We start from the raw sequence: 15,010 nt of genomic DNA on the forward strand, positions 1-15,010 counted from the left end.
TTGAAATTCAATCCCCGTGTTTTATTTGCTCTATAACAAAGTTCAGTTTCATTTGGAAGTGCTCTGTGCCTGAGGCAGCTCTGAAATTACATTTCAGTGTTGGAGCACAGAGCTTTCCCTTTCTCTTTAGAAAAATAACCTTAGGAAGGTACAGTATCAACAGCTTTTATTGTTTTCATCTCACTCATTTATTAAAAATGTATGCAGTATTACAGAATACTATTTTACACTATGTATATTATAAATATCTATGATTAGAAATATGTGTAATGTGAGAAGTGAATCCTAAGAAACCAGTTAAATTACCAAATAATCTTTCTATTTCTCTCTGGGGGTTTTCAAAAAATGTTATCGTAGTTAAAGTGATGGTGCAGTGAGTTCAAGTTACAAGTGGAGGCAGGGTGAACGACATGACCCACCACGCAGCCTATAAATAGAACATGGTTGCCACAAAGGAGAAGTGTAAGGGAGGACACAAACATAAAACAGCATTAACAATAATTGTAACAGATAATATGTTGTCAACACCTCAGCCCCCATGAGGTAACCATAAAAAAAAATTCCAATGACTGAAGTGTAATACTGCGACTGATGTACTGAGGTGAACATGTGCTGATCCAGCAACACTACTGTGCTGTTGTAGAGCTTCATTAGTGATATAAGTTTCCATATACTACTTTAGTGCAAAGTACAAAGAACAAGTTCCCAGGATGTGCGTTGGACAGACTGATTATTGTTGAACACTTTAATTTCAAGCTGTACTCCTGAAGCTGCGTCAGTTTTACCAACACCTTCTGTAATCACTAATTTACTGCAAATCATTACAGGGTCTAAAATAAAAAGGAACTTTCCAAGTGCTTTGTAATATAACTACAAAGTGCAACTATTACATAGCCTAAAATATAATACAACTAAAAGCCTAAAAAGTCATCAGTGCATGTTCATAATGGTACTACTCCATTTCAGAGCAGATTAACAGCGAAGACATTTTTGCCTACTTAGAACATCCTGCAAAATGTCAAAGTGAAAAAAAACCCCACACTCTTGCATAAGTAGCATTTTGCAAATAGACACAATAAAAATAATCTTTAAGCACATTTCAAACATAAAGGGCCAAAATCTCTGGTTTGTTATGAAGGCACCACTCACTACACTGTTCTCACAATCTGTGAGAGAAACCAACTGTAACACATTAGCATTAGAGTAGGGTGTCACATGATTTTATGGGCACAAAAATACTGAATAATTGACTATGAATGTGGTGTGTTTTCAGGTCCGATCCTCATCCACTTGTGCAGATGTTTTAATCTCAGAAAAGCAGAAACGACAAGCCTGCATCACCATCGTCACAACACCTCTCCTGCTTAGTTCAGTTATGTTCTAGGGATGCTGGAGGTGACTTCAGGCCTCCTGTGTATTTACAGAGTCAATGAGAGCAATGGCTTGGATTCAGTCCGAACCATCGAGAGTCTTCCAAGTGCCAAACACTTGTCATAGTTCAGCTCCTAGGTACTACAGTCCAAATGTCACAAAGCAAAACAATACAGTGTGGTTGATTTGAGCAACACAGGACACGAGAAGATGCTGTAGATTGCTGTGCAAGAAAGACTGTATCTCAGTCTGGACACAAACCCACATTATCTGTTTCTGTGTATCACTGCAGTAGCTTGAAGATTACCAACACTGCAATGTTTCCTCTGACAACATGGCCTTCAACGCAAAACAAAATGATTAAATGAAGCAAATGCTGAACATCACTGAACATTTTTTTGCATGACACATAGAAAAAAAAAGCCAGAAAACAAACAACATACAGTACGTAACATGGAAAAGAAACTGCTCAAAATCGCTGCTAGTTTTCAGCCGTTTCTCCATGTTACTGTTGCTCTGCTTTGGCTCCAGCCTAAAACTCAACTACATTCTCTACACTATCCATACTTACCATAGCGAAATCAAACAGTAAAACGATAAACCAGCATTGTGGAATACATTCCTGAGTTGTACCTCAAAGGGTACAGTGCCATTCATTTCATACAGAAGCCACCTCAAACACAGCAGGTCAAAAATGTCTGCAGGTCATAAAGCAGGAGGTGCAGTTGCATGTCAGAGCCACCATGGGGTGCTGTTGTATGTTCTGCCAGTCAGGCATTAAAGCCAGATGGCTGTGTTGTGGTAGTGACGGGCCAGATGTGAGACTTAGCAGACAAGTTTTCAATGATCCTGAAAGATTGCCAGGACCAATCAGACAACTAAGCCAGTGCAGAAACTCCTCTCCCCAAAGGAAGGCCCAGAACCTCCCACTGTCTCTTAATCTGTCCTTTTTTCATTTGTCTGTGCAATCTACAACACAGTACTATCTATCTAAATCTTGCAAACTTTATGAAGTTCCATTTAATCTCATGACTTGCTCCTATTCTGGACTTCCTGTCAAATCACTGTTAATAACGTATTTTTCTATCCTTTATCTGACTCTGGCCTTATCTACCTTTAATCCTGTCTGCGGTCTGCCCATTCCTACCTGTCTTACCCTCTGTTTTTGCCTGTTCTTTCTCTAAACATCTGGGTCTACTTCCTGTCTCTTTTCCCGTAAGGCACCCTATCCCACAGGTTCAGTTGTAGTGGAGATGTTCTGCCAGGGATTGCCTTCGGGTTGGTGGGGAGGGACACTCAGGGTCCTGGTCAGGCTCATCATCAGGGGAGACGAGCTGCAGAGCGACTTCGTTCTCATAGCAGAATGATGAGCGTGAGCTTTGAATGTACTTCTGCTCAGCCAGCTCTTTAGCACTGCATGAGGGCGTGTTTGGGATTTCATATGTCCGATGGAAGAATGAATAGTCCACCTGGAAAAAAGGGGAAAATGAATAATTTTTCAATACACATTGTAAGGTAACAAGACAAGAGTCTATAACCACTCTGAGTCTGAGGTCGTATATGCGTATAGCTACATAAATGCTGCCATCAGCATGCTGAGATGCTCACAATAACAATGCTAAAATAATGATGTCTTTAGCAGGTTGAAGTCATGATTAAATGAAAAATGCCTACTTAACCCTCCTAGATCACATCCCTGGACATTTTTGTGCACCTATTTAACAATATATGCCGAAAATATTACACACACAATTTTTTGTCATATTAGATTAAGTCAGCTAGTAAGCCACAGCGTGGCAGGTCAGTGCGTCTTCATCTCCCCAAAAAAACTGTGGTTACAGGCTTGATGGCTAAAAATTATTCTCTTGAGGAGAGTGGTATCAGTGACATATAAGGATTATGTGTGAGGCATTTAACAATGCTTCAACAACTAACATTAATGTTACATTCAGCATATGTTGGACTTCGTTGCTCTCTCCCCTTACACAAACTACTATCCCATCAGCGTTACACCATTGGATCCTCAGTACTATGACTCGCCCACTTTTCAACAATAAAACCTGTATTATTTCCAAAACATGTTGCTGAGGTCTAATTCGTTTATTCATTAATCTGTTTCATTTATTAATTAATCTTGTCCTCTTCCTCCCCCCTGAGGAAAGTATGTGTGGCAACAGCAGTCTGCTTTAGATCTACTAAACTCAAAATCTGCCCACTTTTAGTGGTCCAATCAAATGCAAAGGATTTAATTCAAATCCAGCTTGTAACTGTAAACCAATCAAACGTTCCTTTTCACTGGGAAATATGTCAGTACGGATTATAAAGATGCTCTAACTTCCGTTTCACTGAGACTTTATACTATGTTTACCATCTTTGTGTAGTGTGTTACCATGCTCACATTTGCTAATTACTACTAAACACATAGTACAGCTGAGGCTGATGGGAATGTAAGTTGTGTTTTTATGTCTGGTCATAATCAAAATCACTGTACATATTAAATTTTTGATCTGTTCATGGTGCAAGATGACAAATTATCATCATCTGGGAACCATAAATGTCTGTGCCAATCCATCTAATACAGATATTTCATTTTGGACCAAAGTCGTAGTGGATCAACCATGCCACACTGCCACATTCCTGAAGCCATGACGCTACCGGGGCTGAAAACATTAAATATATGCACCCCTCTAAACTATAGTTAAATAATGGATACCACTTAGATATGTCTCCATCCTTCTTTTCTTACCTGGTAGCAGTCTTTCCTCTCAAAGAGCACTGGTTCGAATCGGTGTCCCCAGAGGATCTCAGAAGCCAGATACGAGCTCCGGCACTGTGTGGTCATGGCTGTGGCCTCCACCATGCCCTCAAGTATGACCACCACCTCCAATTCAGAGTCATTCTCCAGGGTCTTTTGATCGATCTCGAAGAAGGGTGACTCGTCATTGATTTCGTGGACGATCGTCACTGGCGAGACCAAGAAGATGCGGTCGGTGCCAGTGTCAAAACCCACGTTGATGTCTATATTGTCCAGGGGGAGGAATTCTCCCTCTTCTGTCACCCTTGGCTGAAGTTGGGAATGGAGAGTAAAATTAAGTCACTATTTGACACATAAAAATTTCCACATCAGATGTTGCAAAATTGATTTTACACGTTTGGGAAATATGAAATGGAGACTAGAAACGATTTCCAATACAAAACCAACATCAGCCAAAGGCAGGTTTGACATGATGAAGTAAAATCAAAATGTAATTCTGGCTATAAAATGCAACACATTGGTATATAGAGAAGGCATTCATCCACACCTTGCATGTTGTAAAAATTAAGTATAAATATACTTGACACCATTTCCTGAAGTAATCTTTAGAAATTACATTTTTTGCTGTGATCCAAAAGCTTAGTGTTTGGTTATTATATTCATATAAATTGGACTATCGAGTCTTTAGTCATACCACCCATGCATAGGCTTATCACTTACCCAACCCTTGCTATGGAACAATATTCAGTCACAGCATTGAGAATTGTATTTCTTTGATCCTCGCAAACATAATCCCTTCTGCCCGGTCTGAACTTTGATATGGTCATGATATTAAGCGAGATCAAATTGTCTATCCTGTAGCCCCAATGTTCCACAGATTTTGACCCTCCGGAAAACCCTGGCAGCATTCACACAACATGCTGGCAGCATTCACACACATATACACACATAGCACTGATGATGACAAAACATTTCCAAAACTAGGAAACATGTTTAAAACTATCCACTTAAGGTCAGACAGTAAGGTAAACATAAGTATACATACACTACAATCAGCTAACCCACATCTAGCACACGTAAGGGAAATTGAGATGACGAAGGACAATGGTTCTCAGTTAAAGAATTGTGGGCAAGTTAATCCATGGTAAATCTTCCTAACCCCAGAGGGAAAATAAAACAAGCTCTCATTAACTACGGTCCACAGGATACAGGCCAGATGGTCTCGGCGCTCTCTCTTTCTCTCTACTGCAACCTTTTTTTCCTCTACTGATATCTTTCACAGTACCAGCCTCTACTTTTTGATAGAATTGTTTACTTTTTGCTGTCTGTTTTACCATCTCCAATTCACCTCTTTGACCTTTTCCTCAAAAATGGAAAGGCTTTTCTCTTTAATCATTGCTAAACTTCCAGCCCATCCATCTCCCTCCACATACCTTCAGTAGTTGTGCTCGAACATGTGCCTCTACCAGGTGGCTCTTGCGTAGGTTTCCGACCCTCCACATCATGCAGAGTTTCCCGTCCCTCAGCGCCACCACGGCCGTGTCGGAGAACACCAGCGTCTCGTTGCGCTTCTTGGGCTTAGCAATCTTTGCCATAACTGCCCCGATGATGAAGGCGTCAATAATGCAGCCCACAATGCACTGCAAAACGACCGCCAACACCGCCAGGGGACACTCTTCAGTCACGCTTCTAAAGCCGTAACCGATAGATGTCTGCGTCTCCAAGGAGAATAGAAAGGCCGCCATGAAGCTGTTCACCTGGAGGAAGCACGGCTCCTCAACCACTGCCTCTCTATCAGACTCTCCTCCAGACTCGCCCTCTCCTGATCCCGGAGAGGAACCTGAGCTGGGAGGAAGCCGAATTGAAAGGTCCCCATGCAAGGAGGCAATGAGCCAGAAGGCAAATCCAAAGAGCAGCCAGGAGAGAAGGAAGGAGAGGGTGAAGATGACCAGCATCCAGCGCCAGCGGATGTCCACACATGTGGTGAAGAGGTCACTAAGGTAGCGCTGGCCCCTCTCGCTCATGTTGACGAAGGTGACGTTGCAGCGTCCGTCCTTGCCCACAAAGCGTTGTCGGGGCCGGCGGCTTGAGCGCCTGGTGCGCCGGCGGTTGGTAGTGGAGGGGGAAGAGAGTGAATCCTGGTCTGAAGAGCGGCCTTTTCCTCTTCCTCCCACACTACTGCCTCTTAGTCCTGAGCACATTCCTCCTGCTCTCACCCCGCCTTCTCCTGCGTCTCCCCCAACTGACTCTCCAATGGCGCTCTGCCTCCGTGCATTGTTGGTGTTGCTCTGGAGAGGTAGAGGTTTGCCGTTCAGGGCATGGGTTGGGGAGGGGCTGGTTGGGGTCCCTGACCCCGTTGGACTCCCCCCTGCCCTAGCCGTGTCTGCAGCACTCTGTGCCAGCCTCATGACCTCTTCCTCCTCCACTGGCCCATCCACCACAGCACTGAAACGGCGTTTCACACGTGCCGCTCCCATCATGCACTACAAAGCCTCCTCTCTTATAGTGTACAGTGAGTCTGTATTCCTTCGTGTGCCTTGATTTGATTGCTGATGTGGCAATTAAGCACCTAGACACAGTCAATTAAGTGTGTGGTGCTAACAACACAGTCAGTCCTTCAGTCCTGCTTAATGAAGAGATAATTGAAAGTCCATAGTGACCAATGATAACCAGAGGATAATTCCCTCCAAGGCCACTGATCAGTCACTTACTTTCCCCAACTTGTAATGAAGTTTCCCAGTCGTGTCTATCTTTTGAGTGATAGCACCTTCAGCAAACAAAATGGGATTTCTTGAAGCAGGTCCACAGGTGCATTCATTAACAACCAATGTCTTTCAGTCACACTCAGTGAATGAGTTGAGCTGAAAAGAAAGATGTCAGCAGCAGCCCAAGCAGTCTATTTCTATAAGTTTGCAACAATCCTTTTGACAAGGAGTGGTAAGGCTGGATTGACCTAAACAGACTTGACATAAGCATGCAGGATTGGTTCAGTTCAGTTCAAAACAATAAAAAGGGAAAGCTCGAGCAGGCATCAACTGATAAAAGCTATACACTGAAAATGCAACACAACAGGAGAATGGAGATGGGAACATGTAAAAGGTATACAGCTCGCCACAGGGTATCTTCTATAATACTGTGACAAGATGCAGATAAAGATGGACAAATGCTGCAAATTAACTCAAAATGGGGCGATATGATAAAAACATTTCTAACATGCAATAAAAAGAAATAAAAACATGCCAATTCTTACGATCAAACTTCTCTCCAGTTTCACAACCCCTTGGTATGGGCATGAAGAAACAAAGAGCACAGAACTTTCAGTGAATCAAGCACTACCTTTCATTATTCATCATTCATAATTCTGAGCCAGTATCTCTTAAATAAAGCTGAAATATAGCACACACACAATAAAGTGTTAAACTGCAGTTGTCAAGGAAATGTCGCCTTTGCCCAACAAGAGGGTCCCAACTGAAAGACCCATGTTTTGTTTGTCATTTCCTATTTGATCATGTCACTGCTTTAACAACTTCACATTGTCTTTCTAAAGGTCTGCACATCTGTTTGATGGCCATTGTCAATTTGGTGAAGACTTGTTTTACCGGCTGTTTTGGGAATAATACTGACCTGAACTACACGACTGTTAGCAGTCACCTGCAACAGCTAGTCTCTCAGAGAAGACACACGTCATTACAGCTTAGCATTACAGCTGAGAAAGCTCTTAAGCCTGACAAAAGATAGGAAGAAGAGCAAAAAAAACAGAGTTTACTTCGATCTATCTCCAACACTATTTTGTTTTTTGCTTAAATTGGAAGATTTATATGGAGGGAAAAGGTAAGTACACAGGTCACCTGAGAAAGTGCTCTATATTTCTTGGAGGTGGCGTGCCAAAGAAGATAGATCAGAGGGAGAAGAGCTGAGAAGTGCTGAGCACTACGTGGCTCTGAGTTCTCCTGGGTTTGTGGACTGTAGTCCCTTACTCATCATGTCTGTTTGAACCAGATCACAACGGGCTACCTGAACATCAGAGTTTACACAAACAAAACAAAGTTTATCATATCCAGATACAACAACATGCAAAAAATGACAAAGGTTTAAATAAAGCAAAAAAAGAAATGTGCAAAATATGTCGAAATGAAAAGTATGCTCGTACAGTCAGTATTTACCTTGCCCAACCATTACTCCAAAATTCTACCACTGAATCCTCATGTATACAGAGTATCCACATCCTCTTTGAAACATTAGACAAAATCAAACCCTCAACCGTAAATCTAAGCTGTGGTGAGTACAAAGAGGACTGAAAAATAATAAACAAGAGCTACTGCTACACCTGTACAAATATGAAAGCCATTTCAATCAACCTGTAACATCAGGGTTGACAAAAGTCTACAACAAATGGAAATGGGGAAAGAGATCCCGCCTGAAGTGTGAAGTGACGTAAGGGTTCATCTTCATTCACGTGTTGACCTCCTTTCATGACACATGTTCATTGAGTTTTTGGGAGAAAATTGAGCGAAAGAGTCTGCTGGTTTTTCAGTTCTCTTTACTGAGATGTCATATGTCTGTTTTGCATCCCTTTGCTGAAGGACCTTCTTTTTTAAGACACTGCCAGTCTTGAAAAGAAATCAGAAGAACAAAAAGAGAAGGGTGAGGTATACATTAAAACTGTGCTTGTCTCAATAAAACCCGTTGCCCTTAAAATAATTGCATATGTTCACATTTAATATCAATTCAAATCTTAAGTATGCTGTATATGATAAATATCTAAATGTATGGTGATCGAAACCTACCGTTTGTGGTGTACCTCTTTGGATGTCTCATGCAGCCCCAGAGTTGTTAAAAGATTTTTTTATAAGTCAAATACCGGTATTGTGGAGGTTTTCCTTTAGACAGTCTTAACTTGAAGAGTCAAACTTAGTCATGACCTCAGGGAAAACGTCACCCAGATGTACCCGAGGAATTACAGAGCCTGTGAAGAGAAGCAGAGAGAAATATTTAGTCATTTTTCATTTATATCTTCTTACAAAATAATTCCTATACCTTTAGGGAAAAAAACATTCATTTGAAATAGGTGAGACCATGTATAGACATGCATCCACCACACATTCATGCATCCAAACAAACAAGCCCAGAAACACGCCAACTGCTACACCCCCTTAGCCAGCTGATACCAACACCAACACTTGACCTTAATGACAAATTTCTTTGCATCCTAGGGACAAAACTGTGGCCACCAAAGGGTCAACTAGGGTTGAAATAGTGTGAGTGTCATGGTATGACAACAATCTCAAAAAATCTTGCATTTTCACTGTATCACAGTATTACAGAATTATTAGTATTATGAGTTACAGTGACCCTTAAACGCATGAAAACAGTGGTTGTTTCTTTTTTGGAAGAACAAACATTTTTATCACTATAATTGAAACTTGAAATCTTATTTTCCAATAGAAGTATGTGTAATTGCTAGTTGCAGCTAAAGAAAATAGAATATGAATAAACACCATTTTAATACACATATGAAAACATATATACAATTATTTTTATGCATTGGTTGATATAAAACTTTTAAGGGAGGACTGGTGAGTTACCAAAAAGGATTGAACTGCAGAGCACTCATTTTGGGTCAGGAAACAAAGTGGTACAGGCTGAGTAATCTTTGATAAACAAGCAATCGTGGATTAAAGCCAATAGACTGGAAGAATTGGAGGGGATTTTCTTGGGCAAAAGGTTGAGACTGGGATTGTAGCTCAGATGAAGGACTGCGGTAAACAGAGACTGTGGGTTGATTGGGGGACAAGAGGTAGTGTGGTCTTGCTGTGGAGATGGCGATATGCTGTGGATTACAGCTGCGCTCGTGACTTTGGTTCTGCTAATCCCCTGAGGAATTATGTAAGAGTCATACCCTTAAAGAAGGTGGAAAGAATATCTATGAACACACACAGGTAGGATATGTTGTGGCATTCAGAGGATTTGGGGTGATTTGGGTGAAAACAGTATGTGGCACTAAATCACAAATGTCACACTGTACAAATAATACAGACTTGTAAATAAAGTGTTGCACTTGAATAAACTGGGACTGATCACTAGGATCTGAGACATAACATGTCTGCATGGATGAATAAATAAACAATGTTGTGCATCCTTTTGACCAGTGCAATTAGCATACAGTCTGCTGCATAATTGTCCCTTGATGTGACGGACCATCATGCATAAATGGGCTTATATGCTGCTGGCTGGGGAAGTAAATTACTGATATTATGCATAAAAATTACTATAAAACTTCATAAGTCATCTTTCTAAGACCTATCTCTTATTCCCTTATCGTTACTGTAGCTAAGCATTGTGCAAATACTATAAAGGTAGAAAAAATGCAAACCAGTGGGGAATTTAATAACTTAATAACTGCTAAAATTCTTTTAAATATTAATCTAAACAGAGTGCCACAGGGTTGATGTTTTTCTGTAGGCCAAACCGAAAGTTAATGACGCTTCAATTGGATTTTGGATTATGAATAAAAATAAGGTCTGTGGTAAACAAACATTTATGATACTTAAGCAAAGTATCATAAATGTAACATTTATACTCAATTCAGCGAGTTTAAAGTGATCATTTAGGGACATTTCAGACATGTGAAACTTTAAAAATAAGGTAATTCAGGAAATTTAAATAAATGTTTTCCTTTTTTTCATATCACTGAGCAGCACATCTCCACAAGTAACATGCCTGTTACCAACACATCTGGCCAATACACAACGTTAACAGTCAGAGAATTAAAATATTAAATTAAATCGAATTATTATCATCATATTATTTTAATATATTTATCATCCACCACTCGGGATCTGAACCGCATTTTTTTTTTCACCTAAAACTGAAGCCAGAAACAAAATTTGGACAAAATAACAGACTTTTTTTTTCAGGTTTGTGCTGCTCAAAGTTCAGTTAATGAACAAATGTGTGACGAGGCAGTCCTGACCTTGAGGCCTCTACTGTAGCTCCTGCCAACACTACCAAATGAACAAGCTCTCAGCTCTGCTATCTCCGTGATTGGGTTGAGGTGTCTCTGGACAACTGACGACAGTAGCTGGAGGAGGTGATGACGGAAGTGTGTGCGTGTGTCTGTGTGTGTATACAGGCAACGTGAGAGTACACGTGTTCTTGTGTTGCCTAACCTTATCCTGGTGAGGTGGCAGGTGTCTCAAATATCTTCTCATATATGAACATGCAGGGGTGTCTGGGAAAACTGTGCATGTGAAGTTGTTCCTTCACACTGTCAGGACCCACCAGAGCAGCGTCTGATCTACAGTCCTGCCTTATATGATAAAGGCTGAAATGTGCCGGGACTTCTCATGTTTAACGGTTCTTTAACCAAATGGATTAGTTATAATACTTACTAATACTATAATAATAATTAATTGAATTGGGTATATTTTGCATGTGATTTAGAACACATTTGCCATATTGGAGCTGCAATGATTAGTTGATTAATTCAGTCAATTGTCAGGAAAAACTGGCAAAAATTCTTGATCGTTTAAGTCATCTCTCAGGCAAAAAACAAAACAAAAATATTTTCTCAAATGTAAAAATAAGCTGTTTTTGGTATTTACCTACATATTTTACTTGGAATTTGGACGGTTGGTGATACAAAACGACAAAAACAGATCACTCATTTTAGACTCGGAATAGGTAATGGGTATTTTTCACAGTTCTCTGATGCTTTTTTTTCCCCCCAATCGACTGATCAAGGAAATTATCCACAATTTAACTGTTCATAAAAATGATTTGTAAGTAGATTGCAGCTCTGAAACCACTTAACTCTATATTTTGTAAAAGTAAACAGGCTGCTAACTGATGATAGCCTAATGATATTATACTTCAAAAGAAAAAAAAAACTGTTTTTTGCTGTATTTTTTGAAAAACAAAATGACAATTTACTTGCCCCAGGATATTCTTTCAAAATAACACCAGACAAATTTGAAAGTGATACAGCACACATTTACAGACATACAACATTTACAGATACTGACGGGTGTACTATGAGACCTTTCAAGGTAGTTTAAAAGCCTTAAATAAAAGAGTAAAGTTTCTCTAGTATGAATCTTCAAGATACTAATTATACCACAGATCGCCAGTGCTCGCTGTCAGAAACACGGTGAAATACACATAGTGAGACATGCATGCTCTACCAACAGACCGCTCTCTCGAGAGCCCTGAAGCCCCGCTCCCGCTGCTGCACAGAGCCACAGAGCACCGTTCACTTTATTCAAAGTTTATTAACACTGAACATGTCAAGTATCCAAATTGCACCAAATTCGACAAGCCTTGGGTCCCCAGCAATCCACCAACCAAGTATGAAGTAGATGGCATGAATGGCTGTTAAGGTATGTGACGGACGGACGGAAACAGACAGACAGTTTTCCGTGCTTTATAGTTAGATATACTGTCAATTGCCTGAATATAATTGTGTATTGATGCTACTTAGTGCAGGATAATCGTGACTTGGATGGATGGATTTTTCATATTGTCCCATTCCTACTCTCACCATGTATCTGTCTCTCTACAGCACCTCCCCTGTCCTCTTTCTACCCAGATTATCTGACCATATTAAGGTGTTATCTGGCCAGATTAGATTTGCAGGGAATATGATTTCAGCACTTTCATTGAAAAAGGCACTGAATATGTTCTTCATTTTGTCACTCTTCTTGCCTCCCATGTCAAATGTGATCCGTCCTATTTCCTGTACTAAAAATAACAGTTTGAGTAAAACTATGTTCTCATCACAATGCTGCTCTACGGCGAATTTCACATATCCTTAAAGTGGGTTGGATGGTTTCATGATGGGGCGTTTAACCAATACAATATACAAAATGACATCCTCAAAAGTGACCCTCTACATTGTGAGGCCACAATGCAAATGTGGAGACATCAATACTATTGATCAGTGGTAGTTAGAAACCAGGACACAGGCTGGATCTCTCTCACAGCGTCACATGGCTCTCTGTCTCAAACCTGGATTTTCTACATCGCTTTCATTCCAGACTTGGTTATTCTATTAAACTTCACTTTACAAGGAAGATTTTAATATGAAATGTGCACAAGGGGCCTACTGCAACAGCTTTAACGGCCGTGCATATCAAACAAATTCCCAGTGACATTTTGCTGATAGCCTATCTGATCAATACAGTTCTAGTGAAGCGTTGATCTGGTGGCATCATTCATACGTTACAGGAGCTGAAGCTGATGGTTGAAGGCAGCCCCAGAGCGACAAACAGTAATGGATGTTACATCATAACATTACGTGACACTTGCCTGATGGTGTTTCATCATATTTCAAACACATGCATATTTATACATCTTACAAAAAGTTTGAAGTTGAAAGGAGCACAGTGGTGTTCTGCATATTTTCAGCTCATCTGCTATGAACTGCATATATTTTTTAGCAGTTAAATCATTTTTAGGGCTGTCCCGAATGCTTCTAAGCTTCTACAGTTGCTATGGAAACTGACATTTTTTAAAATTATATATGTATTACCCCTAAAATACCAAATAGCCCATGAAATAAGAAATAGTTATTCAACATTATTCAACATTGGAATAGGCTACAGTCAATTTATTGACTTAAAGGCCTACGCGAGCCAATTCATTTTCATGTGGTATGGTTGTAATTTGAATTTATGTGATTATTGCACATTTTGTAGCCATTTTTGCATCAATGAATTCCTAATGGCTATTATTGTTATTATGAGTCTAATGAGAGAAGGAGACAAAAATCATACAAGTCTATAAAAAATTACCACAAGTTCGAGGTAAGTGTGACCCCTCTTACACAGTCTGCTTTAACACAGGAATTTTCAGCACAGTGTGACATTTTGACAATGTGTGATGCATGTGACCCACCATAGAAGATTTAAAAAGCAGCTAATAGCAGTTAGTAGCTAACTCCAAGAAGAAAAGCTTCCTAAAATGTCCACAAATTGGGTTAACAATGAGATTTGGAAGCTATTTACATTTCGAACAGAGGATGAGTTCAGTTGCAATATAACAGATATGGCAAAATGTCAATTATGCCATTGTAATTGTTTTAAAAGTGTTGCTGACGTTTCTATTATATGTCCCAGCAAAAACCTAAGCTGTTGTCACCTGGTAAGCTGGCATGCTGTCTTGAATCATACACTGAAGCAGCATGATGCTGCTAGTGTTTGGTTCAGTGTAAAAATACCACAGTGGCATAAGAAGGAACTTCATTGAAACTCTATAGCGTGATCTCTGTGTAAAAGGGCTTATGACAGCTTTTGGTGCCCCCACTTAGTATTTAAAACACGTACACATACACAACCTCACGCACAGACGAGCAACGCACCTGGACAGGTGCACGTGTTTGAACTCTGCTCAGTGAAATACAAGCTAAAACATATGCACCTGCCCAGGCATGCTAATCTCAAATGTCAAAGTATTTTAAGTTTTTCTTTTAACTTTTTATGTGAAAGCGTATGCATTTGTGAGGTGCTGAGAAAATCACTGGATAAATGAGTCTTGGATTATACTGCACGACTTGCGTGTGAGAGTTTGCAAACAAATGTTTAAATGTAGTTTTGCTGTTGTTAAATGCAAACCAACCTTTACTCCAATTCACTCCAAATGATATACAAATGATCATTTTCTGGTTTAAGTACTCCTTTAAATACTGTGCGCTCTGAGGAGGAAAAACATTTGGAAATCACTGATGACCAATCCCCCGCACGCACACACACACACACACACACACACACACTGTTATGAAAACGTCTGATAATAAGCACAAGTGTGGAGTCATCTTGGCACCAGGCCTTATTCCATCTAATTGAAACTTTTCCGCTGCCGTCCCTCCGTCAGCTGTGTGCAGTGATC

General features: G+C 40.2%; 1 protein-coding gene across 3 annotated transcripts in view; it reads right to left on the reverse strand.

Annotated features, from left to right (window-relative positions):
- Positions 1–15,010, reverse strand: part of kcnj14 (potassium inwardly rectifying channel subfamily J member 14) — a 43,811-nt gene continuing 28,801 nt past the window's right edge. Inside the window, exons 2-7 of one of the 3 annotated variants that reach the window (XM_088084467.1) lie at positions 8,914–9,092; positions 7,975–8,736; positions 7,751–7,850; positions 5,560–7,405; positions 4,118–4,435; positions 1–2,840 (exon numbers count right to left, since the gene is read on the reverse strand). In XM_088084467.1, the coding sequence (XP_087940593.1) occupies positions 2,610–2,840; positions 4,118–4,435; positions 5,560–6,606 (1,596 nt within the window). In that variant the 5' untranslated portion in view covers positions 6,607–7,405; positions 7,751–7,850; positions 7,975–8,736; positions 8,914–9,092 and the 3' untranslated portion in view covers positions 1–2,609. Of the gene's footprint in view, positions 2,841–4,117; positions 4,436–5,559; positions 8,737–8,913; positions 9,093–15,010 lie in introns of all 3 variants that reach the window. The other 2 variants (XM_088084466.1, XM_088084465.1) reach the window with 2 other exon arrangements.

Source organism: Plectropomus leopardus, chromosome 11 (genome assembly GCF_026936395.1).
Source record: "Plectropomus leopardus strain MGB_pleo_1.0 chromosome 11, ASM2693639v1, whole genome shotgun sequence".
In the NCBI taxonomy this organism is placed as follows: domain Eukaryota; kingdom Metazoa; phylum Chordata; class Actinopteri; order Perciformes; family Serranidae; genus Plectropomus; species Plectropomus leopardus.